The sequence below is a fragment of the Rhipicephalus sanguineus genome, chromosome 5, assembly GCF_013339695.2.
Source record: "Rhipicephalus sanguineus isolate Rsan-2018 chromosome 5, BIME_Rsan_1.4, whole genome shotgun sequence".
Classification (NCBI taxonomy): Eukaryota; Metazoa; Arthropoda; class Arachnida; order Ixodida; family Ixodidae; genus Rhipicephalus; species Rhipicephalus sanguineus.
In genome coordinates this window covers 207735455-207762675 of record NC_051180.1, presented here as the reverse complement: position 1 = coordinate 207762675, position 27221 = coordinate 207735455, and the positions used below count along the sequence as shown (strand labels likewise).

The 27221-nt window shown below is 48.1% G+C and overlaps 1 protein-coding gene across 1 annotated transcript in view; it reads left to right on the top strand.

Moving 5' to 3' along the window:
- LOC119395198 (neprilysin-like) overlaps positions 1 to 27221 on the top strand; it is a 56101-nt gene that overhangs the window by 25137 nt on the left and 3743 nt on the right. Inside the window, exons 3-5 of the mRNA XM_049416117.1 lie at positions 6607 to 6929; positions 8566 to 8679; positions 18181 to 18321. Coding sequence (XP_049272074.1) covers positions 6607 to 6929; positions 8566 to 8679; positions 18181 to 18321 — 578 coding nt within the window. The remainder of the gene's footprint in view (positions 1 to 6606; positions 6930 to 8565; positions 8680 to 18180; positions 18322 to 27221) is intronic.

The window sequence follows — 27221 nt, the reverse complement described above, 5'->3', positions numbered from 1 at the left end:
GCAGTTTAAAAGAAAAAGAAATATCTAAAAGCATCTGGTTCTCCATTGTCGACACTTGCAGCGCGTTGCTCAAACACAAAGACGTAACATCTGTGACAGGCGCTGCAAGTATCGGCTTCTCGTTCTTCGTGTGACATTCCAATTTCTTGCTATCGCATTCATTGTTTCGCCCTTGCGGAGAAACTGACTTTTTTCAACAAGGCGCTGAGGCGTGTATTCAATGAATACTAGGGGTGTGCGAATATCAAATTTTTCGAATACGAATCGAATACGAATATCTACCTTCGAATATCGAATCGAATATCAAATATCAAAGAAAAAATGCCTCCACAGTAACAATATTTTATTTAACATGTAGCTATTTGAAAAAAAAAAACATTAACAGCCTTACTGGCAAGACAACATGCACTGCAATCTCCAGAACACAATGTCCAGGCTAGCACAATGCACATCACAACACAAGCAAATATCACGGCACAATGAAAGTAATGACTAGATGTTATCATAAAGAAATATGGGTTGCTCCACATGATCAGGCAGCAGGCGCTCCCTTCTAACAGGGACAACCTCCCCCCCCCCCCCCCTGCCACTGAAAGGCACGCTCACTTGGAACAGAAGTGGCTGGTATGGGGAGGCACATGGGGCAAAGCTTTGCCAGACTGGGGTATCTGAAGGTGCCTACAGTCCGCCACCAGTCACATGGCTCACTGTCTTTCTTCAGAGGTAGTCCCGCATAGTGAAAGAGTGGTAGTGCGGCACGTTACGGCCGCATAATATTGAAAATGTACGGTTATATGATCGCCAAGAGCGCTGCACGTCGGAGATGCACCAGCAATAAATCATACGTATTGGGGCGCTTGTCGCAGGCAGATATCGTGCCTCCGTGTACTTACGATGTTTATCGCTCCTCTCGGCAACGTTTTTATCTACACGAACGCAGCAGAAATGTGGAAGACTAGTTATTTTATGCATGATAATCGAATCGCATATTCGAATTTTTCGAATATTCGAAGTTATTGAATATTCGAAACTTTTCGAATACACGATTTTCGAATCGAATACGAATATTTTGAACGTAATATTCGATGAATATTCGAAACTTTCGAGTATTCGCACACCTCTAATGAATACCCGTCGCTGATCATTTACCATTGAGAGTGGAATTGAATGATTGCGAAAATGTGAATGCTTTAACGCCGCATATTCTTCCATGAGAATGTGTACTTCGACAACGGAATAAGGTGGAGAGGAGTGCCGACTCGATTGATCAGGCAGTTCAACTAGTGCTCTAACGACGACCACACTTCGGAGAGGAACAATCAAGTGGTGTTAGCACCTAGCTTATCAACAGCTGCGTTCCTCTACGCCCGTACCCTCTCGCATTGCCGCATTCCTCGGCTGGCGTAGTTCAAAGTCGGGCGTGCATATATGATCGCCGCCTGGTTTCGCGATGCGGTCCGGCTGGCCGATGGGGCACCACTTGTTCTCATGCGCTACCTCCACTGAGACTGTTGGTACTACGAGAAACGAAATTATGTGTGTGGGTGTGACTGCGTTCTCAGAGAAGCAGATAATTGACGACGTTAAAATTGAAAAGGAATGTGAGGCACTTAGAAGAAAACTCATAAAAATCAAAGATTACAAGTATGCAAGAGAGAGCGCTGTACAAACGCAATTGTGACTTTCCGTCCAGATATTATTTGGGCGCCCGAAAAACTGAACGCGAAATAGACAGGTGGGCCCTCCTGTCTTCTTTTCTGGCCTACGCTGATATGACTCATTTTCACCAGATTCAGCTCACGCCACCTGCTGAGCGTTTATGTTACTCGCACCTACTCAGACTAAGTGGTATCTGCATGGGCGCTCATATCCGAATCAGGAAAGATGCAAACTTATAGCGAAACCGTGAACTATAATTCGGCAAAAAAAAATCGCGAATAACTTCCTTAGGCTCACGCGGACCCAGCCTGAGCCCAAGAATTCTATGGAATCGGGTCTTAATGAGCAGACCTGAGTCAAGCAGACGTGAGTTTGATTCTGGATCAGTCAAGCTGACTTCGAATCAAACGATCTGTGTAGATGGAAATCAGGCGGTGAGTCGAGGTATAGATCAGGCGCACTGGGCGTGAAGCTGAGCCCGAGCAAGTTTCTGTGAGCTTCAGATATAGCCTGAACTTGAGTCAGACTATATCTGAAGGCTATATCTTGAGTCAGGCAATATCTTCACTGGCTGTAAAATGCACGGGACCGGTCTGGACTGGACAAAACTTTATTCAGAACCTGCATATTGGCGGCCTATAGCCCGTAGGCCACCTGGGTGCTCGCGGCGAGGTTTAGCCTTTCCACCGTTTCCCTGGCCTGCTGGATGGGCCAAACTTGGTCTTCTAATTCTGAACTAGCCAGAGCGTCGCACCAACGCTCCTCAAGGAAGTCCGGGTTTTATGACCAAAGAGCTTTGTAGTGTGCGTGCATTTCCTTAGGATGTGTTCTATGTCTGCGTATACTTGTTTTGATATGCTACAGCCAGCGTCGGGGAATTGCCTGTGGTAGGCGCGGTTGAGGCGCAGTGGGTTTTGAAAAGCTGTCGTTTGTATACGTCTACAGTCTACTTTTTGTGATCTATGTAGCTTTTTGTGGGGTTGTGGGTGTATTTCTCTTTGTTTCTTGTTGCGCGTTTATGTCACGGAAGGTGAGCAGCCTATTCTTATCATTTTGAGATATATCGCACTTAGAACATACAACGCGCGGAGCGATGTTAACGATTTGGACTTTATACGGAACATCACGACAACGGCGACGGCAAAAATGCACATCGAGTGTCCACATAGTGGTTATTTGAATAAAACCGGCTCACATTGGGCATGCACCCTCTTCTGGCATTTCTTCAAACTTTAAAGGGACACTAAAGGCAAATAACAATTTATGTCAGAGTGAAAGCTCAATGTATGACAACTTCTATAACGGCTATTATCAACAGCAGTGCCCTACTTACGGAGAAATTAAGCTAAATGTATCACACGATGAGCGCCACGAGTGGGGCATTTTCGGAGTGATCCCAATGAGGTATGAGAGTCTGCCTACAATAAATCACTAGTAATCAAACTAGCAGCAATAAAGAAAGAACCTTCCGTGCATCAAAAAAGGTAATAAAATGCTGTTTGTTCGTTCCGTTTGATTTATGGAAAAGAGAACCTCTGTGGCGTTGCTCGCGGAACGGCGCGCGTGGTTCAAAGGTTCCGTTTTCGCCTAACTGCGCTTCGCCCGGCGCCCTGCTTCGCTCACGCGGTCGCGTCTCAGTGGTAGTTTCGGGATCGCGCACTGCCGCGGCGTACTGCCCAGCGTCGCGAGCCAATGTCTCGTTGTCAAGTTCTCCGTCCACATCCATTGCGGCGATTGCGGCAAGCTTCGATGGCCGTTGTTGCTGCTGTGGGTCCCGCTAATGCGGACCACTAAAACGTGATTTTATTTCAGAATAAGCACTTCCTTGGCATAAACGTAGCACTACGAGGTTTTCTGGACCGCTATTTCAACAATCAACGTCGGCTTAATATTTGCCTTTAGTGTCCCTTTAACGACTCACTCGAAATTGAGGCACGAATTTGTATGATCATAGAGGAAAAAGTGTCTGAGGTGCAATTTTAGTATTCAAAACTTTTGTGATAGAGCAGCCCTGGTCACCAACTGCATCACGGATGTCGATCCGTCGTCCCATCCTGTTGCCTCGATAAGCCTGTATATGTAATACTAGGGCGGCGTGCCTGCTTCCCTGGTTTATTATTCTTGGCCATCATCAGCCTGACTACGCGCACTGCATGGAAAGGGTCTCTTCCGCATTCCTCCAACTGACCCGATCCTGTGCCAGCTGCGTCCACGTTATCCTCACTGTCTTCTTAATTTCATCTGCCCACCTAACTTCTCTTAGGATTCACTGGGTTACCCTAAATTACCGTTGGTTGTCTTAGCTTCTCATTAAAATGCCCTGCCATTTTCTTCTTGATTTCGACTAGGATGCCAGTAACACGTGTTTACTCCCTGACTCATTCCGATCTCTTCTTGTCCTTTAAAGTTACACTTATCGATTCCCTCTCCACGGCTCGCTGCATCGTCCTCGGTTTAAGTTGAGCCCTTGTCTTAAGCCTCCTGGCAACATGCAGAAATTATATACTTTATTCTTGAGGGATACTGGCAGACTGCCATTCATGATCTCAGAATACGTGGCTAATACACCCCATTCCATTTATATTATTCTTTAGTTACTTCAGTCTCATGGCTCGGAATTGCGGTCGCCATTACTGCGATGCCAAAGTTATCAACTGTGTAGGCGTTACACGTAGACTCACCCTGAGGCCACGTGCTTGAGGTCACGTACGTGTTACGTTTCGCACACGTGCTTTTCTTACAAGAAAAATGGTGGATGTCTGTGGGGCGTACTAGCTACGTGACCATTAGTCTACCAGGTGGCGTGCCACGTATGTAAGTACATAGTACATGTATAGGATATCATACAGGTACCATATTGTGCGTTGCAGTACATATGCATATATTAATGACAGTCTGTTAGTTTGTTAGACAGTCTGTTAGTTCTCATTATTATTGTGTCTAACAAAAAAGAAACGAGCCCTTAAAAGTAATCTTCTTTCCTTCATTCATATGCATATATTGTGACGCGAGGCACGAATCGAAGTTGCTTCGAAAGTCATGATTAACGGTGCCGCATTTGTGATAACTGACGCTCATTTTAGAAAGCCGTGAATGAAGTCGGCTCTGGCGCTAGGACACAAGTTGCAGCGAGGAGAGGTTTTCATTTCTAAATTGTCCGAACAAACCCGAGGCGCCGTGGCAAGGGTCAGAACACCAGGGGCGATGGGAGGCTGCTCTGCGCATTGCGCAACCGGAGTTGCACCTTCGGACGGTGGGCTGGGCCAGAGGGGTCGCCGAAGCACAAAAGTGTCTGGCCTCCGGAGCGGCCCGAGGGCCCATCGTCGTCTTGCTCCCCCCCCCCCCCCTTCCTCACGTGATTGTTTCGTTATTCAATAAAGTTGTTTACCTGCCTGCACACCTGACGCTCATCAGTTGAGCGGTATTCTAACGATCGCAGCGCCCGATTTCCCTCTTGTAACGGCAGAAATTCGAGCTATAGTTCGTAGGGATTCATCTGTAAGTAAGGCGTGCACAGACATGAACGTGCGCTACAGAATAGAAACTGATTAACTTAACGCCTGCTATCACCATCATGGGCATCCTCATGTGGGTGCAAAAGGGGCACTTGCCCCCAACCCCCCCTCACCCAAGCCACACCAGCGCTCCCCCCTCCGCAACGCCACGATGCAACACATGTTCACTCCCCATGATAAAATCCTGCCGACACCCATGCTAACAGTTGATACTCGTCGTTAGTGTTGACCGTTTCTATTCTTTGTTTCCGCGCCTTACCTTCTAGGGCAGGGGTCTCAAGCTCACCTCAGCTAGCGAGCCGCACTCCCGAAACCTAGGCCCGCATTCACAAACCAACCTTATCCTTACCTCGCGTTTTCCTTATCGGTTTTGTGCCTTTAGTGGGTTTGTTAAACAAAGTAGGCCGGTATTCACAAACCAATCTTGCAGTTATATTTTACCCTGTTACCGTTTTTGTGCAATTATAACGCAAGTAGAAGGATAACATGAGATAAGGATAAGGCTGGTTTGTGAATACGGGCCCTATAGACTCCCTATGGGCCTGGATGGGGAAGAAGGTTGGAGTGATGTGGGAGCGAGGGGGGGGGAGGGGTAGAAAGCGGCAAGTTCAGAAGAATGCCAGTAACGTAGCCATTTGAAAGAATGGTCTTTCCCTTATCTCATATGTGGGTCATTTCTGAAGGGGATGTGACGTCAGGTTTCGCAAACCTTATCGATATTGATCTCCAGAATGACTGAAATCTGGACGCTGATTCTGAAATATACAGTTTCCACGCTTATCTCCTCACACGTGGTGACCGGATAGAATGCCTCACGAAAAAAAATGCTTGACACCAGTCATGTCTGTGTAACTCACGAACATACTTATTAGGGAAAAAAAATACGGGACTGGGCCGCTAGCTCAATGCTTAAAGCAGTTTGCTGGGCTGGTTGTAATCAGTGGCGTAGGCAGAAATTTTTTTCGGGGGGGGGGGGGGGGGGCACCTCCTTGCTCCGACATTGGGTCTGGGCAGATAAGTGAGGTCGAGTGTCATTTTGTGCTCTGTATCCCATGGGAAAAAAAATTCGAGGGGGGGGGGGCACGGCCCCGGTGTGCCCCCCCCCCCTGCCACTGGCTACGCCACTGGTTGTAATAGAGAACTTTGATGCATTTCCAGCGCTTAAACGAAATAACAAAAAAGAAACATGCAGACTGGAAAAGAAGTGCGCCGTTCTTGCTGTCCCTTTTTACTTTCCGTGCTTTCATTTTTTTTCTCTATTTCGCTTAAGCGCTGTAAATGCGTCAAAACGCGAGCACAGGGTCCACGGGCCGCGTGTTTCAGATCCCTTTGGACGATTCCCTCTTGCTTCTGTATTCCGATGACGTGGTGATACGCAGAGTCATATATAATACCCTTTTGTCAATGCTGATTTCCGCCTGCCCCCTCGCAGCCGTCACGCCCAGCGTTCTGTCCGCGGTCGGGAACCTGACGGCGCACATGCGCGCAGCGCTGAGCAGGGCTCTGCGCTCTTCGTGGCTTCGCGATCGCACTCGCAGTGCGGCGCTTCGAAAAGCGGCCTCCATGGGGGTCACGCTGGGATTCCCCGACCGCTTCTCGCGCGAGTCCCAGCTGGACGCGTACTTCGCCACGCTGGACGACGTTCGCCCCGACAAGTCGCTGTCGTCCTGGTTGGCACTGCGCCGTTTCCTGCAGGAACAACTACGACAAACTGAAGGCGACCAAGTTGACCTGGCTGTTGCGTACGCACACAAGGTGCGACTTCGTTTGTCATTTCCTTTATCGTTTTCTAAAGGGCAAGCTAAGGAAAAAACATTGCTAAAACAGGTCTCTGACCAATGTCAAAAAACTCAAAATGAAGCTTCGTAATCTTTACAGGTCACTAAGTATATACCGAAATGTCATTTTTTTAATGTACGTCAGCGACCTACATTGATAATCATGATCTTACCCGTGTAGACAGTGTTACGTCGAACTCCTGAAAATGTTGCCATAAAACAATTGATTAGTCCCGGATGATAAAGTGCTCCTTCAGAACGTCGTTTTTGTTAATTTTAGAATAACATATCATCATAACAAAACAACAACAACAAAAACAAGATGTTAAGCGTGCATTCCTCAACTATCGAGCGTAACATTGACGACGGGGCGTCGTAGCGAATTTCAGAGCTTTTCTTTTTCGTGCTTGTGCCATTGCGTATGCGTAAATACCTTTACCACTAGTTTCGTTTATATTCAGTATTTTTTTTTATTGCAACGTAGGCCATTTGTACCGTTGCAAACTAAAGCACGTCTGCGCAGGAGCTGTCGAAATATCACGTCATTCGTTATCGCGTTTTCAGACTTACTAAGCGTCATCGCATGCGAGAAGTAGATCTTAGCCATCGATTTTCTAAGATAAAAAGTTGTTGAAAATTGCAAAGCTTCAGGAACGATCGAAACAACAAAGTTTACAATTCTAGCTGAACGAAAGATACACGCTGCATCAAAAATGTGTAAATTGTACTAAATCGTACAAAACTGATGCATTGTACTCTCTTGTGAAATACACAATATATTTGTAAATAAAACTTCTGCAATGTCCCCGTGAATATTTCAACAATTTCACGTAAGCTTTAAATTTATATAGTAATATTTTCCGCTTTACATGCTCTAACTCATACGCTTTACAGAGTTGAGATGTCTGCTTTTGGTGGAGGCTCCCCCCCCCCCCTTTAAAAAAATGTTCCGGGCTGTCCAGAGAGCCCATGATGCGGCGGTGAGGCTAGGCCTCCCCGTCCCCACGTGGGAGCGGCCCCCGGCGTTGCTCTACTCAGGCCCAAATAAAGTTCTACGTCTGTCTGCCTGTGCTAGTTCAAAATTCTGCTTCAGCGCTTACTAAGGCGCAACCTTCGCTAAACAGCAAAATAATACTCAAATCGATGCAGCGGTTCCCTCGTAAAAATATTGTTTACGCATTTTACATACGCTTTTACATCCATTAACGTGAAACGGCATATCTCATTATTTATTCGTATAAAGTGTTCTATCTATTTGTACTGAACGTCGATGTTTCGCTCCAATTAACCACGTAACTAAGGCGTTTATCCGCACGCTTGTTCAACTTGCGTTGACCCGCAACTTCTGTGCCATTAATGGGTGCAAGTTCCATGTTCACCGTTTTCTGTCATGCATGTTATATTCTTCTCGCATATATTTATTGACTTGATTGAACTTCTAACTTTGGACACTCCCTGATGCTGCATATAATATGCAAGCGCATGATCTTGTACACACAATAAGAATTAATAAACACGAACTTAATGTAAATGAGTGGGGCGTGGCTGCAGAGCCTGCCCCCCTCGCTTAATTGGAAATATGCCTCGCGATGGCTCCGTTACTTCTCCTCCAGGTGAACGCGTACTACCTGTCCGGCAACCGGGTGCTGGTTCCCGCGGGCATCATCCAAGAGCCCGTCTATTTCCACGACGCTGCCGACGCCTACAACTACGGCTCACTAGGACAGGTGCTGCGAACGGCGAAGTCGTCTCTCCTTCCTTTCGCTCTTTTTGCTGGATGGATGGATGGATACGTTGAGCGTTCATTTTGTAACGGGGCGGTGAAATTATTTATTTATTGCAAGGAATAGTCATCAAGCTCTATTTTTAATCCTTCCGCATGTCTTGCCAATCTTAAGGCAGAATTTCAGGGGATGATGGAAGCTTGAATCGATGAAAAATCCTCGAACAGGGCGTGTCGCTAGAGCCAACGTGTGGACATACGGTCCGGTCTTCCTCAAGGCATGCATGTTGAAGAGGCCACTTGTAGAAACGTTCGCTCCAGCCACACCCCGTGTTCAAGGATTTTTCATTCCCTGTCCTAAGAATTTTTTTTTCTAAAGAAAGAAAAATACCAGAAATTCGTAAGCTAGTTTGCGATGTTTTTTTATAGAGCGACTTTGGCTTTCACGCTATTCCGTTTTTGCTCCTCCTCTGTATACGTTTCCGCCACCAATCCAATTTTAATGTTCTCTGTCATGGACATGTTCATCATCTCCGTACTTTCCCTAAGCTTGCTCAAACGCACGCCCGGGTGGATGTGTCCGTATTCAATTAAAACATGCTCCACTGTTTCCCCATCTTTCCCACAGCAAGTGCGTGCATCTCGTCTCCTTCTTTACTGAATCTCATAAGGCGTTGAAGGCCGTCTAAGGGACACTGCATTACATTAATGCTCAGTTGCACGTAACCGATCCCACGTGTTTCTCAACTCACTTATATTTCGTGTTGAGAGAGAAAAGCTGCGATGCGGCCATATGGCTCTCGTACCCGTTACATGATGGACACTCTGGCGTTATATGTGGGTGGTGTTTGTTGCTTCGAACATATATATATTTTTTAAATCCATGGCGCATATACAGTACAGTGTGATCAGAATTAAGCTTTGTTGTTTTCATGAAGTCAGGACTGGGAGGTATTTGAAGACGAGACGCGGTAGCCAGAAATTGTTTCGATGAGGAGGGGTGGAGGTGTTCCATCATACTTTCTGTATGGTCACGCGTGCGTTTGCTTATATATATATATATATATATATATATATAATATATATATATATATATATATATATATATATATAATATAATATATATATATATATATATATATATGTATATATATATAATTATATGACGTCTCAGTCGTAACGAGGTTTATTTGGTCGCGACGTCGAGAACGAACAAGCGCCACGGCCACGATGATCAAGAGCACACACCCGAAGACGATGATGATGAAAGGCAAACGCGTGATGATGATTACAATAATACAGAGATGAGGAAGAAGCTGCATAATAGATGCCTACACTAATTCCCCCCACGTGGAAGCGGCCAGCCTGGCCGCTGCAAGTCAAGGCGACGAGGAAACGTCGCGTTGAAGTGCTTCATCCGAGAAACGTGAACAAATCTCGGTACATGCGGTAACGGCGGTCAGTAGGGACGACAAGTGGTGTCACGCGATAGTTTACAGGAGAAGTCTGCTCCAAAACTGTATGGGCCGATAAACCGAGGCTGGAACTTGTCAACACAGACCAGGTGTGCGAAGTGGTGTCAAAAGCAACACCTCATCACCAGGTCGGAAGGCGACAACGCGATGAGATGTGTACATAGACGAGCTTCCTGGCTTGTTTGCGTGGCTTGTGTGTTTCATGCGAGCGCGCTGGCGACACTGCGCAAGTCTCGAAATATATTCTTCGGAAGAAGTCGGGGATGAATGGCCAATTGCAGGTGAAGAAAGAAACGTCGAGAAAAATGTAGGCGAACGCCCGTAAACGAGATAAAACGGTGAGTAGCCGGTTGTGCGTTGAACGGCCGGGTTGTAGGCGAAAGTGGAGAAATGGTAGCAGTTTATCCCAGTTTTTGTGGTTGGGTTGAATGTAGACGGCGATCATATCGGCAAGGGTTCGATGAAATCTTCGGTCAGGCCGTTGGTTTGAGGATGGTAGCAAGACGCTGTCTTGTGTGTAGTGCCAGAAGCGCGTAGGACTTCACTTAACAGTTGTGATAAGAATGCCCTTCCACGGTCGCTCAGGAGTACTCTGGGAGCACCATGACGGCAGAATTATGGCGTGAAGGACGAAGTCAGCAACTTCCGAAGCTGAACCATAATCACTGAAGTCGTCTCAGCGTAGCGCGTGAGGTGGTCCACGGCAGTCACTATCCATCGATTTCCAGCGCCAGTGACGGGAAGAGGCCCATATAGGTCGACACCTACGACCTCGAATGGTGTTGTGGGGCACGGAATTGGCTGTAATTTACCGGCAGGAGCAGATGTCGGAAGTTTGCGACGCTGGCAAGAAGAGCAGGAACCTACGTACCTTGCTACGCTGGTTGAAAGGCCAGGCCAATAAAAACGGCTTCGAATGCGGTCGTGGGTTTTGTGGAAGCCAAGATGGCCAGCTGTCAAATCGTCGTGAAAGGCGTTAAGAACATGATGTCGAAGAGAGCGTGGTAAAACGGGCACCCAAAGTTGACCGTCAGGGTGGTAAATGTGACGATACAGAACACCATTCTCCAGCTTAAATTGCGAGAGTGACGACGAAGCCGCGCGTTAGGTGGACGGGATGCTGCAGAGAGGTGATCTATAATGCGCCGGCAGTACGGGTCAGCCAGCTGGCGAGAGCTGAATGGTTGATCGTCATCGGCTGGTAGCTGGTCCATCGAGGCGAGCGAGGTAACTGAACTAGAAGGTTCGTCCGAGCAGGTGTTGTCGAAAACGGTTTGCGGGAGCGTCGAGCGGAGCGGTAGGTAGTGGGCAACGAGAAAGAGCGTCGGCGTCTTGATGTTTTTTGCCAGACTTGTAAATGATGTCGAAATCATACTCTTGGAGACGTAGAATCCACCGACCCAAGCGTCCGGAGAGGTTCTTTAGTGTAGAAAGCCAGCATAGGCGTGGTGGTCCGTAACGATGGTGAAATGACGGCCGTGCAGATAAGGGCGAAATTTCTGTACTGACCAAACCACAGCCAGGCACTCCTGCTCAGTGATCGTATAATTCTTCTCTGAAGGGGTCAGTACGCGACTAGCGTATGCAACGACTCTCTCGCGGGAAGAGTCGTCGCGTTGAAGAAGAACAGCACCTATACCGCGGCCGCTAGCGTCTGTGTGCAGGAGAGTCGGTTGCGGTCTCATCAAAATGGCATAGTACAGGGTCTGACGTGAGGGCTCCCTTCAGCAGGTCAAACGCCGATTGACATTCGTCGGACCAGACAAATGGTACATCGGAAGCAAGTAGCTTGTGCAGGGGCGCAGCCATCGAAGCGAAGTTCCGTATAAAACGACCGAAAATAGGAGGCGAGACAAGAAAACTTCGCAAATCTTTAGGCCTTTCGGGCGAGGGAAGTGAAGGACCGCAGCAATCTTGTCAGGGTCAGGGCGAATTCCGTCCTTGCTCACGACATGACCGAGAACCTTGATGGATTTGCTGGCGAAACGGCATTTCTTGGTGTTGAGTTGTAGACCAGCGGTCGCGAGGCATGTTAGGACTTCATCCAGGCGTTGCAGGTGCTGAGCAAATGTGATGAAAAGATGACAATGTCATCAAGGTAGCAGAGGCAAGTCTTCCATTTCAGGCCACGCAGCACGGTGTCGATCATGCGCTCAAAAGTCGCGGGTGCATTGCAGAGCCCGAAAGGCATCACGTTGAATTCGTAGAGTCCGTCGGGAGTTGCAAACGCTGTTTTTTCTTTATCATCTTCGTGCATGGGAATTTGCCAATATCCTGAACGCAAATCGAGGCTTGAAAAGTATTCCGCGCCTTGTAGGGAATCAAGGGCGTCGTCAATGCGTGGCATGGGGTACACGTCCTTGCGAGTGATCTTGTTAAGCGCCCTGTAATCAACGCAAAAACGCACGGAACCATCCTTTTTCCGGACCAAGACAACAGGCGACGACCAGGGGCTAGCTGATGGACGGATTACCTCTCGTTGGAGCATGTCAGCGACGTTTCTTCGATGATTTTGCGCTCAGCAAGAGACACGCGGTATGGGCGGCGGTGCACAATAGATGTTCCCTCTGTCTGAATGCGATGCGCTGCAGCGGTAGTCTGGCCCAACGTCGAGGAGTAGGCGTCAAAAGAATCGGCGTGTTTTGTTAATAAAGCAAGCAGCTGCTGCGCCTGCGTAGCGGACAAATCATCGCTGAGGAGTGCAGTAAAGGGAGAGGAAGAAGCAGGCTCAGAAGTTGGAGGGTCGTTGGTAGAGGCAGGTGTAAGTGGCGCCACGCTATATATATATATATATATATATATATATATATATATATATATATATATATATATATATATATATGTGTGTGTGTGTGTGTGTGTGTGTGTGTGTGTGCGTGTGTGTGTCAGGGGGGTTCAAACCCCCCCGTCCCCCTTGCTGGCTACGCGACGACCATCACTGCATATAAGTTATGCATCCAGGGGCTGTGGCGTAGCTAGGGAGTGGCACACCGGGCCCGTGCCACCTTCCACCCCGATTTTTTAAAGACGATAGTCTTTCTTGGGGTACTTAACGGAGAAATTTGGTCTGTCTGTCTTTCTGTTTGTCGGCACGTCACTCTATTCAGCCACTCGGCCAAAGTTGAACCACTTGCCCAAGGGCCAGCCATCTTGAACTGGTACGGCTGTTCATACTTGTGAAACGTTGTCGATCAAAAAGTAAATATCACGCATATCTGAGGCGCAACATCATTAGGTAAGTATTAGGTGGTGTGTTCCTTTAATAGAAAATGCATACATACGTAATTCTAAAGACCCTAGTTTCTTAAGCTGCGCTGAAAATGCGACTGCGCCGAAACTTGCATTCCTCCGTGCCCTCTGCACGAGCTCATTGTTGTGTTTCGGTTTCGGTTCTGTATTGCACTGTAGGAATTAGAGATGCGAAGTGGGGAAAAAAGCGGGAAAATTCCGGAAAAAAACTGGTTTTTTTTAGTTTTTTTCGACGAAGTTGGAAAAATTGCGCCAAAATTTCCGCGGGAAAAACGCGCGAAAGTAAAGCTTAGGCAACACCCAGCATTTGAACTCGAAACCGAAACGCAGAACGCGAAACCGGAACGTCGCACATGATGCCGAAACACCAAACACTGGCTGCCCACTCGCCGTCGACATCACGTAATGTCTGCTCCAGCGTCAGCGTAGCTTCGTCGGTCGGGTGCGGTTTCTCATGTTTTGGTGACCGTTATTGTTCAATTTTGACTTTCCTTTGTGCACTTGTGCAACCTGTGGCGGAAGTCCGTATATCAAGCCGTGTGGAAGCAGATTCTGCAATGGTACGTCCAATTTCCGAAGTGTGGGTGCACTTCACAGTCGGGGAGACCGTTGGCGGGAAACGGGGACCCGCTGTCTGTAAGTACTGCAACAGCAGCTACGCTTTTCCCAATGCGACTCGCCTTTCCAAGCACATTTCTCAGTGCGTGAAATACCCAAGACAGGAAGTGACACCACGAAGCCGCTCTCGCAGCCCTTCATGTAGCAGTCTCAGTTCAAGCGAAAATAACGGCGCAGTAAGCAGCACAGCAAGCAGTGCAGCCTCAGCGACTGGAAGGGTTACTCACTTCGTCGATACGATGACACTTCAAGCGCAGAAGAACGCCGATAAAGCATTGGCAAAGGCGATATATGCTTCCAACTCGCCGTTTTCCTTGGTTACTAATGACTATTGGCAGGCCATCTTACAAGCCCCCGAGCCGGCACAGCTTGGCTGGTCCACTGCTCGACGCTGAGTACGAGGCGGCTACCGTATCCATGAATAATTCTATTGAAAAGGCTTCATGTATCACCCTTGTCACGTACGGCTGGACTAACGTCGAAGGAGAGTCAGTTATAAACTTTGTACTCTGCACACCATTGCCATTGTTTTTCAAGTCGGTCACCACCGGCACCAACAGGCATACTGCGGCCTATATGACAGAAGAAATCTGTGCTGTTATGGAATCGGTCGGTAGCTCAAAGGTAAAGGCTCTGGTAACCGACAATGCAAGCAATATGAAAGCGGCATGGGCTCTTGTTATTGAGCGATTTCCTCATGTTACAGCGATTGGTTGCGCCGCACACTCTCTGAACCTGTTGATGAATGATCTCCTTACACTTGGCACAATCCACGATGTGCACAAGCAGGCGAAAGATATAATCAAATACGTGAAGAAAACCCACGTGGTATTGGCCACATTCAAAGAAAGGCAGGAATCGAAGCACGGCAAAAATATGAGCTGCAGCCTGAAGCTTCCAAGCAAGACAAGATGGAGTGGTGTCTGTCTCTCCTTTGAAAGCCTCTTGAAAAACAAGGAGGTTTTGCAGGAAATAGCTATAATGGAAAACTTGAAGTTCGACAAGACTCTTAGGCTGGTCGTTCTGGACGAAGAAGAGTTCTGGGTCGCATTGAAATCATGCCATACTTTGCTGCAACCCATCGCAAAGGCTATCAAAGCTGTAGAAAGTGACGGAGCCCTGTTGTCCGACGTCACAAATTTGTTTCACAATCTAGCGGAGGAGATTCACTCGAATCTGCAGTGCTCTGTTCTTTCGCAGAGTGAGCGAGATCTCGCCGAAAAAGCCTTTAAGACACGCAAAGAGTGTACAGTTCATCCCGTGCACTGTGCAGCAAACTTACTTGACCCAAGGTACAAGGGGAAAAATCTGACTGACGAAGAAGTCTTGTCTGCGTTTGACTGGATCTCGGAGCACAGTACGCACATGAACCTCGAAGTTGGAAAAGTGTACTCCGATGTGGCAGAATACAGGACCAATGCAGGCATATGGTCAAGACCCGGAATATGGGCTTCTGCTAACCACATCCCTCCTTCAACATGGTGGGAAGGAATCTGCACGAGCAAAACAGTGATGCCTCTGGCTCGAAACATTTTACAGATTCCGCCATCATCAGCTGCTTGTGAGCGGAACTGGTCCGACTTCGCAAACATTCATACTCTGCGTAGGAACAGGCTGCGTAATGAAACCGTTCAAAAGCTTGTTTTTGTACACGCACATCTCAACATGATGAAGAATTCTACTGCTGAAGCCACTGATACTGACTCTGAATAAGAGGTACACTTCATCTTTTTACCATCTTGTTCACTGTTTCCATGGTCGAGGCCACGCCGAAGTAGCCGCGGAAGAGACATTTGAGTGTTCTGTGTTCTGACTGCCGTAACAATTCTAGGAAGCTGCACCCATACACAGAGAACTGAACGCGTTCGCGGTGATGCTTGTGGCCTGCCTTCGATCTGTTAAACCAAGACTTCGTTATTTACATAATGAGAGTTATTGCTTTTGAAATTTCACAATAAACTATTGTCATATGCTAAAGAAAATTTTCTTTTCCATTTTTTCTAAAATTTCGGAAAAAAACGTGAAAAAAACAGATTTTTTTCCGATTGCTCAAAATTTCCGGAAATTTTGCATCTCTAGTAGGAATGCCATGGGGCGCCGCTCTGGCATTCCTGTTTTACCCAGGCGACGTGTACATAAAACAGTGTGTGGAGAGTACTCGTTGAGTGCGGACGTATCTTCTGCTTCAGCGCTTCGCACCAAATCGCGTGTTCGGGCTGGCTGGCGTCCCCGCCGGTCGCGTTGGTCACCGCCGGTCTTTGCCTGCTGCTGCGCCGGGACTATCAGCCCGCAACACAGCACTCATGTTTCCCGACGTATTGCCAGATGACGTCCATATCTCACGCAGCGCCTCTTCTATCGTCTTTAGACGACATTTGCAGCGAAGCACGCAGATACGCGGCCAATTTTTTTTCTATGGAATACAGAGCGCAAAATGGCACTTGATTACGTCTGCCTGCCCCCCCCCCCCACTTCAGATCAAGGAAGCGTCCCCCCACCCCGAAAAAAAAATTCTGCCTACGCCCTTGTCCAGGGGGACACAAGGAGACATGATAATTATCGCCGTAAGCCGCCCAGTTAACTAAGATATAATAATTAACATTTTATTGGCTGCGGTAAGTGGGGGCATGTTTGTATTGAAAAGTTAGAGGCAGTAGTGTTTGTACAAAGTTCCACTTTGCAGAATTTTTCTGGCATGTATGCGCTCCGAGATATCCCGCTGCAATGTATAATTGTGATTCGCATCATTACGCATGCAAAGCAGTAAAGATCGACGCAGTATTGCTCCCTGATGTAACGGTAAGGCAATCCTGGCTGTCGCCAACCGCTAGTATATGATAACTGTTGTAATCTGTGCCTATGTCTTCAACCCGTTGTCGGATTAAACGCCGCCCGCAACAGACTTGGCTCATCAGGGGGGAGCTTTTCGCCAGCTTTCCACTCTCTGAAGGTGCACTCTAAGAAAAAAAAAAGAGTATGTGTGACTCCTTTAGGGGAGTCTTGACTTGCCACGTATATGACTCCCTTTAAAGGGGCACGTTAACTCTCTTGTGGGTCGCACGACTCTCAGAAGAGAATACAGTAACCCCCAAAAGAGAGTTGACGTATCTATTCAAAGCGAGTCATATACGCGGCAAGTCAAGACTCCCCGAGAGGAGTCACACATACTCTTTTTTTCTTAGTGTGGGTGACCAGCGAAGCTGTGTGGTGCGGCACAGCGGTATCGCTGCAAGTGTCACACCATCACATACAAGAAGCATCGCACCGTCATCTTAACCCTCCCCCCCTCCCGCACGCACACGCACACACACCACACACACACACACACACACACACACACACACACACACACACACACACACACACACACACACACACACACACACACACACACACACACACACACACACAACACACACACACACCCACACACACACAACACACACCACACACACACACACACACACACACACACACACACACACACACACACACACACACACACACACACACACCACACACACACACACACACACACACACACACACACACACACACACACACCACTCCCTTTTACGCCGAAGAATGTATCTCTGAAACTTTTGTGTCCCCCTGGACATGTCACGTACTTGCAATGGTGGTCATCATGTCCCTCCCAGCGCTGAATTTTATGTAAGCCATAAAGCCTAATTTATCACACGGCATAATTCTACCCCTAAAAGCGGACATTATTTACACGAGAAATCAAAGAGAATATATATCTAATTAACGTAAGTAGTTTTTACTAAATTTATTCTTATTTACCTTACTGATAATGCTGAGTGGAACAAGTGCCACCAGGCCGTTCGTAGCACGCAACTACAAAGGAAATACACACGGATTTCTCATTGTGCGCCAATGAGCACGAAGGCTCACTTGTACTGCGTTGTAAGCAGATTAGCAGAAGAGGGTACGTCGAGCTTAAGTTAACGGATTACGAGTCTGCGCATGGACAAGAGGACGCTCTTCGCTTAAGCGTCTAGTTTCACTGCTCCCGGAGGGGCACTTTGCGGCATGGCACTGTACAGTGTATCAATCGACGCTCAGTCAATGTTGCAGTCGCTCAGTCAGTCAGACGCTGATGCAAAGATTACCTGCCAGGTCTAAATGCGATCCACTTACAGGCTGTTGGGCACGAGATGATGCACGCGTTCGACACGGGCGGTCGGAAACTGGACGAAGACGGGAAGCCGTGGTCCTGGACCGCCACGGCGAACCGCGAATACGAAGAGAGATTGAAGTGCATCCGCCGCAGCCACGTTGAGGTGAGACGGGCGTGGTCGACCTCTAAGTAATAATAATATTAGTAATAATGATGATGATGATGATGATGATGATAATAATAATAATAATAATAATAATAATAATAATAATAATAATAATAATAATAATAATATCTGGGGTTTTACGTGCCAAACCCACGATATGATTATGAGGGCTCCGGAAATTTCGGCCATCTAGTGTTCTTTAACGTGCACTGACATCGCTTGGTACACGGGCCTTCTAGCATTTCGCCTGCATCGAAATGGGACCGCCGAGGCCGGGTTTAGCAGCCGAACACCGAAACCACTGTACCACCGAGGCGGACCTTTCTGTATAATTGCCGAGTTTCAAAGAAGCAACAGAACTACTGCACTACTGTAGGCACCGTCCACTGACCAGAGGGCGATGCGTAGCTCTTATTGCACAGCCCAGTGCCACCGACTTTGGCCGCTAGGTGCGCAAAAAAAGAAGAATTAGACGCGCGCACATGTTCCCCCTCTTGTCCGGTCATTGTCCTCTCCCTCATAGGAGGCGGAGAAACGCGCGTCGCGTTCGCATCTTGTCCGGCCACCCATGGCCTCCGAGATGGCGGCCGCGCGCCCGTTATCTCGGAGGCCATGGGCCACCGCTCAGTTTTGCTTCTTCTGGCCGCTGTGCGTTGTGGCGCTGCAGCCTCATTGGAAAACTGCACCGCACGGTTCCTATAGCGAGTGCCACTGTACAGACTGGAATCGGCTTTCAGCATGGCGCATACAATGGGGTTCTCGAGTTTCTCAACTCTTGCCACCACAGTGAAAAAGATGCTTTATCATGCTCATACGCCTATACAGTCGCTTAATGATATTTGATGTTGTATTGAGCAACGTTGTTCTGTTCAGTTTAAAGTATATTTAAAAGGCGAACCAAATTTGCAACTTATGTTTTCGACTGTGTTTTTCATAGATTTGTACGACCTACTCCGGCTCACCACGCTTCTCAACAGGCTTGACGTATCGTAGAAGTAAAAACATGAAAATGAATGTTAAAATGAATTGAAAAGTTTGGTTATGTATCGAAGCATGACAGTTTGGCTCCGTACACGAACTAAATGAAAGACTTACGAGAACTTTTTGTTGGGCGAATTGGTGTACGTTCATATTTGTTTTTAAGGCGCGAAAGAACACAATCACAAGAAAGGACACGGGACAGGCGCTCTGTCCCGTGTCTGTTCTTGTGATTGTGATTGTGTTCTTCCGTGCCTTAAAAGCAAATATACATGAAAGACGTTCGGAAATTTCCATTGGTTCAATCGTTCGCGCTTTTTGTCATTTACAAAATTTTATGCGCGCTTAGCAAACTAGTGTACACTGACTGAAGGGCGTTTCGCTTACATAGAGCGACAATAATTTGCTGCATTATTTATTCCTCATTGCGTCCTTTTTCCTCCTTTTGAAAGAAAAAGTGTACGCAGTCTTAAGGTCGAGGCTTTTGAGTCCAATTGTAATTCATTAGCATATTTGAACGCGAAAGCCTTTGATGCCTCATCGACGCGAAAATTGACCCACGTCCCGCTTCGGTGACCCACGTCGGCGGCGTCAACACGAGTGATGCGAAAAATCATCACGTGATGACGTCACCATGACATCACAGATCGCCTAAATCTGTGACGTCATCATGGCGTCACTGTGATGTTCCATGGTGACGTCACCACATGACCTCATTTCTTGGTCAAAGGTGTGCCGATCCCGGAGGCAGTGCAAAACAAGGAGAGGTGCACATGCAGAAAGTTTGCAACGCGTCCGAGCCTGGAGGCAATGCAAAACCACGTTAGTTGCAGAAAGCTTTCGGAGGGGGCCGCGGGTGGTTTAATACTCGTACTTCGACTTAGAATGGCTTTAGCCGTCGAATCGACTGAGACGGACGCATAAGGGACCCTGTGAGTTTTCCGAACTTGCTTTCACATGATTCAGGAAAGACGGCAGTTTCGTTTTGTTCGGGAGTGTAGGTGACGGAATTGACTGTGGTACAAGTGAATTAGGACTACGAACTGCGATATTTGGATGTGGTTTATAGTAAGGCGTAAAATATAGCGCACGTACATAATAGCGCACGTACAGAGGGGGGGGGGTGCATGTTTTATTATTACTTTAGAGTAATGGTAGTGATAATCGCTTTGTGGCCGCTGTAGTAGACCGTCATTGGTCTCGCGACCATTTTCAGCCAGAACAATTTGTTCCTTTCGTCGAGCAGTGTATTCACGCTGTTCTTCTTGTGTCTTTAATTTCTGTTGTGTACCCATGGCAGTCTTAAGGCTCGTCCACACCGGCGACTAGCAACGGTCGCACGACTAAGTTAGTCGCAGAGCGAATGAATGAAACCACGTTTATTCCACTTCGAAATGCGCCGAAGGCGCTGCGGTGGAAAAGGGGGGGGGGATATTAGGGTAGAAGGAAGTGGTAGAGCTGCCTCCGCTTTATTAAAGTCGCAGAGCGACTGCTCGCAAATGGTCGCAAATGGTCGCAAATGGCCGTTTTGGTCTCAAAGCGACTGCTGTGGCTCAGTCGCTCGCTGCTCGATTTTTCAGTCGCACGACTGTAGTCGCAAACCTCTGAGCCAATCACATGCGCAGAAACAGGACGTCACCTTATTTTACGGGGCAATGACAATACGAGCTAGGATGCGAGCAGACGTGAATTCTGTTTGGCGACGGTTATAAGTCACACGCAGGTGTGAACATCGGTCGCTTTCAGTCGCTTTTAGATGCGAAGCATCTTATGGCGGAGTTCAAACCTGTGGTTGCGTGGGGTAGAGGTATGGCGGAGGGCAACTGGGAGGGGGGGGGGGGGTAGAGGTATACAGCTTCGCTGTAAAACGCAAAGTACAAGCAATACACCCTGTACACTGATAGCGTCCATCACAGTCGTCAGTAATCTAACTTATGGCAAGGTGTGTCGGCATTTATACACGTGGCATCGAAAAATTCAAGTGTTATCGCTGGTGGCCGCGTTAGCCATGGAATGAAGTCCAGTGTTCGCCTTGTGAGCGCAGTCTAACCAGAAGAGTATAAAAGAATCGGAAAGGTTCCCAGACATTCCGGCTCCGCCTGCGCATGGCATTTTTGTAGCGTTAGCTATACTTGCCTAGCCGGAGCCGATTTCGCGTGGAGGGTCATGAGCCGTGCGGCGCATGCGCGAGGATCAGTGATGTCACACAGCTGGGTCACCGGAGCTGGCATCTCACGCGCTCTCCGACACCGCCGCGCGCGGCTCGCCGCTGCTGGTCTGCGCGTTCGGGAGGAGTGGCGTTGTAGGCGCGCGCAGACTCCGCCACCGCCGCGCGCGCGCTCGCCGCTGCTGGTCTGCTGTTTGTTCTTACCCAGTGTATAGAAATATCTAAAATAGAAAACAGGCCCTTATACGTAGCTTATCTAGATATCACCGGGGCGTATGACAACGTTAATCAGGAAATTTTGTGGGATATATTGAAGGAAGTGGGCATAGGTGACGACTGTGTACAGCTTTTGAGGGAAATATACCGAGGAAATACAGTTTGTATAGAATGGGAAGGAATAAGTAGCAAGGACAGCGTTGAAATTAGCAAGGGGCTGAGACAGGGATGCCCTTTGTCCCCGCTGTTATTCATGCTGTACATGGCGAGGATGGAAAAAGCGCTAGAAGGTAGCAACATTGGATTTAATTTGTCACACAAACAGGTCGGAGCGATGGTTGAGCAGAAGGGACAACAATGGAAAGCTGAACACGGTCCGCGATAGAAATAAGTAAGAGACGGTTAGAGTATTGGTGGCAGAAAAGTAGAGATAAAGAACAAAAATAAATAATGGGGAAAAATAAGGTCATTCTGCCTTAAGAGGCAGAGAGATGGACCGTGAATTTATATTTTTTTGGTATAATAACATAGATTTAATCAATGTAGATAAGGTATTAGGCCAACATGAAACAAGGAAGTTTTTTTTTTTTTTTTCTTCTTCGAGCCTGGTGGCAGACATGTCACCGCCCCGTTTTAAAGGGGACGCTCATAGCATCCATCCATCCATCCATCCGTCTGCGCCGCATTCGAGAGGAGTGACGTCGTAGCCTTAGACACAGTCGCGCCGGCGCGCGCGCAGCTATTCGCCTTCGCTGTGCAGTCGCCCTCTGACACTGCGCTGGGGCCGCTTGATAGCGCCTCTGACTGGCCTTTGCAGGTGGGTAACGCCATGGAGAAGGAGAGCGCAAATGCTGCTCGACGGCACAGAAGAACCGAGAAGCTTACCTCATCGGATCCCGAAGTAGTTGCCTGGCAATTAGCGCTTCAGCGTACGAAGAATGAAGAGAAGAAGGCTAATAATCCTAGACAATCTGGAAAGCTAAGAATAATCAGCTGAATCTTTGCTAGCGCTATGTATATCCTGGCATAGCCGAGCTAAGCCACTGCAATTTTTTTACACGTGTAACGGGTCGGTGTTATGACTGGCAGTCGGTGGCGTCGCGCTGACCATGAGACTCGGCGGGCGAGGCGTTCTCACACTGCTAGAACACCTGCATCTTTCCTGGAAACGGCGTTCCCGGGACGGCAAAGCCGGAGACAATGGGTCACCTGGGTTTGACTTGGTATGCTGCCGAAACGATATGACCTGCATATTTGGACACGAGTCGCCGCAGACCCTTTTCTGCCTTCGGGGAAGAAGCGGAGGAGCAAACACGTTCTGCCCTTCGGGGAAAAGAAGAGTACGAGGAACGAGCCCGAGGAACCTGTCGCCTTGCTTCCCCCACAAGCGTGCCGTTGACCACCTGACCCTTGCTGCTTCAAGAGTGCAACGACCCCTCAGCGACAGTGAAATGGACTGTGCCATGGTGGGTGGGGTCGTGTGTGTGATTGGTGGTCATCAAGAAGGAGGAGCCAAACTGAGGGGTTAAAACGACGATGCTGAGTGAGAAATGGGGCTCTGAGCCCTCGGTAACAGGCTCATCCAATTCGCTCGTCGCTGAACTCTGACCTTGTCATGATGTAAATTGAGTGTACAAAAAGTGCCAGTAAACTTGTTATTGTTTTCCCACCTTGCTAGCGTCAGTTCCTGAACCCGGAGACTCGACTACGCTACCAAACGGAGTCCGGGTACGACGCTGCCCTATAGTAGCAACAACTTGGTTGCCGAGAAGGGATGGATCCAAATACCCAGGCACGACAGTCGGTGACACAAAAAAACATGGCTGATTCCTCCGTCACAGGAATCGTATAACACGAAAGTGAAACGTGTCTTCACAGAAGTAGTGCTTATTATGTAGTGATATATGAGAGCTTGTACAATGTCTATTCGTGTTTGGCAGCTATTCGCCGCGAGGTCGGGCTATAGGTGGCAGCACCGCCGCCGCGTTTGTGTGGATAGGCGGTCGGCGGCGCGTATACAAATGTACGCAGCGGCGCTTCGCCGTAGGCGGTTTGAGTCGATTGTCGGCGAATAAAGCTCGTTGACTACATCGTAATGGTGTATGTGCCCTCCATTGGCACATCAGTGCACGAAACCGGCCTAACGTACCTATTACGTGTGAGAGAAGTGCAATCTGTCAGTCAATGGGGTACTGGCCTTCGGTCACATTCGTGTTTTGCACTGTGCTCGATGTTTTATCTTGCTTTATGTGCACGTGTTTAAATTGTGTTTTGCCTATAGCACAATACAAACAGTGTTGCGCGACTGAGCCAAGTAAGTATTTACTTCCTGCTCTTGCGGCTACAAAGAAAGAGAGCCTGTATTTCTGCATAATTAGATGAAGTAGAACTTTGCGCACTCTGCTTTTCTGTTTGCGTAAATATATACGCGTACTGCTGTAGAAATGCGTGGCTTCTGGTGTTTTTTACCGTTAACCATACTCTGCAGACGCTAGTTCATGATTTGCGGTGTCACAAGGATTTCCAAACCGCCAACACATCACGAGATGGTGTCGCTAAAGCTCTGCATTCACACCTCGACATACAGTACTTTTTTTGCGCTTAGGACGACGCCAAGTGCACTATGTGATGCGCTTGAACGGGAAAGTGGTACCCACATTGAAATGATTTTGGCGAATGGACGGTACGATGGTTAGATCTAGTGCCATACCGGCACGTGCTTGTACTCACTTATTAGAGTGCATGCAAGTCTCGTAAGGCGAAATGTCCATATATATCGTGTAGGCATACGTACAAGCATTTGATACTGTTCTAGCAGAATTGAATAAGCTGTAATTTGAGGTCGTGCATGACGTACGCACACATGCGAGCACGCTGTGGCTACCAGACGACACAAGGAGCCATCCACACGACGAGGTTTCGTCCGCTCGCCGCTAGCTGCCGACTCTGCTCGATCTCGCGGTCAACAGCACCGTTTGACGTGGATGCACCCATGTTCACGCCTAGTGGCGTGTCACTCCATCACGACTACTAACGCCCATGATCATGATTAAACCGTTATGGTAGCTGAAGTTGTGAACATATATTTGGACGCTGCGAATCATGAATCCCGCGTAAAGATGATATCAACAAGCTCATAATCAACACTGGTACCCGATATGCATTTCTTCAAAACATCGTCAATTAAGGAGAGAAACGGCACGGTGTGCGCTTTCTAGTAATGGGTAACGGACGCCTTCGCTCATGCATACACTACCACATTGCGTTTCAGCAGCACGGGAGGCAGAGGTTCGTAGCTTGAGCCGCAAACGCGTGCGTCCCGCTGGCCTCTGTCTCGCTCCACCAAGGCACGACATTCACCCGTCGAAATCGTGTCCTTTGTGCAACGCGCATGTTTTGTTAGTCGGTGCTCTCGCAGTCGAAGTAGTCGGCGGCGGAGAAATCCCGTTGGTGCATGTGGAAGCTGCACTACTCCGGTGAACCGGCGCACGCTAACACGAAGCGAAAGACAAAGAACGTAACTGCGTCTAGGGTGTTTCGGCGACACTAGCGCGGCCCTTAAACGAGCCCTTAAATGAGCCCTTAAAATTTCCACTTTCCTTCATTCATAGCGAGGGTCTCGTTCTGGCAGACTTGATGCTTTCAGGTAGTATGCGAGGGACTATTGGTCAGCTGCCAGCTCGTAACAAGTTCACGTACTACGTGACACCAAATGGCAGAAAAAGAGTGTTCCACACTCGCCGTCATGGCTACTGGCGGCGCTGACTGACACTCCATGTTTAAAATGCACATATATACCCTATAAAGTGGACGGGGGGATGGCCGCCGCGGTAGCTCAGTTGGTAGAGCATCAGGCGCGTTATTCGAAGGTCGCAGGTTCGGTCCCTGCCCGCGGCAAACTATCTTTTCGTCCGCTTTTCTTCCTTCACATTTACATTACATTTGCTACTAATAACACCCCCTATACTTTCCTTGGCATTATTGTCTGTTAGTTCTCATTAATATTGTGTCTAACAAAGAAAAACGAGCCCTTAAAATTTCCACTTGCCTTCATTCATAGCGAGGGTCTCGTTCTGGCAGACTTGATGCTTTCAGGTAGTATGCGAGGGACTATTGATCAGCTGCCAGCTCGTAACAAGTTCACGTACTACGTGACACCAAATGGCAGAAAAAGAGTGTTCCACACTCGCCGTCATGGCAACTGGCGGCGCTGACTGACACTCCACGTTTAAAATGCACATATATACCCTATAAAGTGGACGGGGGGATGGCCGCCGTGGTAGCTCAGTTGGTAGAGCATCGGACGCGTCATTCGAAGGTCGCAGGTTTGGTCCCTGCCCGCGGTAAGCTATCTTTTCGTCCGCTTTTCTTTCTTCACATATACATTACATTTGCTACTAATAACACCTCTATACTTTCCTTGGCATTATTGTCTGTTAGTTCTCATTAATACTGTGTCTAACAAAGAAAAACGAGCCCTTAAAATTTCCACTTTCCTTCGCTGGTATCGAGACGCTTTAACCATGACCTCCGATATGGCGCGCAATCTCGGAGTAAGCGCTAGCAAGTGTCGATTGTGATGCATTACTTCACTGACGGCGGCACCACCCCGCTCCGCCCCGCCTACCTACACCGCGACAGAGCACCGTGCGAGAGAGAATGTGTGAAATATATAAGGCGCGTTCGTGAAGTGTCCAGTATGTGGCAAGGTAGCTTAGTAGGATTAGCGTCGGGCGCTAACCGCCACAGCCGCAAGGTCGTGGGCTCGATTCCCAGCGGCGGTTTGTTTTCTTGGTTTTCTTTCTTTTCTCACCCGTTGGCGTCCATTTTATCAACGTCATATCCGTAACGGATGTACTTGGTGAACCCTGGCATAAAACACTTTCGTCTTTAAAAAAGAAAAATAAGCACGCGTAGCAATATTACAACGAAAATGTGGGTTGAACCATACGGCAGGAAAATAGAGCTCTGTGTTAGCGCTGCGTTTCATTCATTGCCATGAAGGCTACGGCCTACGGTAGCCAGTCGAATCAAGGTAACTTGTCTCAAGGTAACTTATCATGCGAATGAAGTCACGCTTATAATTTCTCATCATGCCGACGGGACAAGTTCACCGTTTGCTCTTTCTTTGAAACGAAGCTTTGTTTGCCTACCTTTCCACTTGGCGAGGCAGCATCGGTCGCTGTCTGTCGGTCCCCTTCGTGAGCTTTCGCGTGACTTCATACTTGAGTGCATACGGCTTAGTGATGTGCCAACCTCGCTGTCTGTACACAGTGACAGTACTCAATCTGCTTTGACCCATTTGGAACTGAGTGACGTGAAACCTCGCGAATGCGATAGGGTGGGTAAATGTGGGCCCGAATATATGTCCTTTGAATAAATAAGAACTCTTGATCTGCAATAATAAAGTGGGATGGACAAGGGTAACATGCCTTCTGTTGAGGTAGATTCACCTATCTAAGAATCGCCTCTTCCCTCGCCCCCTCTCCCCGACTCCCATTCGGATTAACCAACATTATTCAACAGTATATTTCTT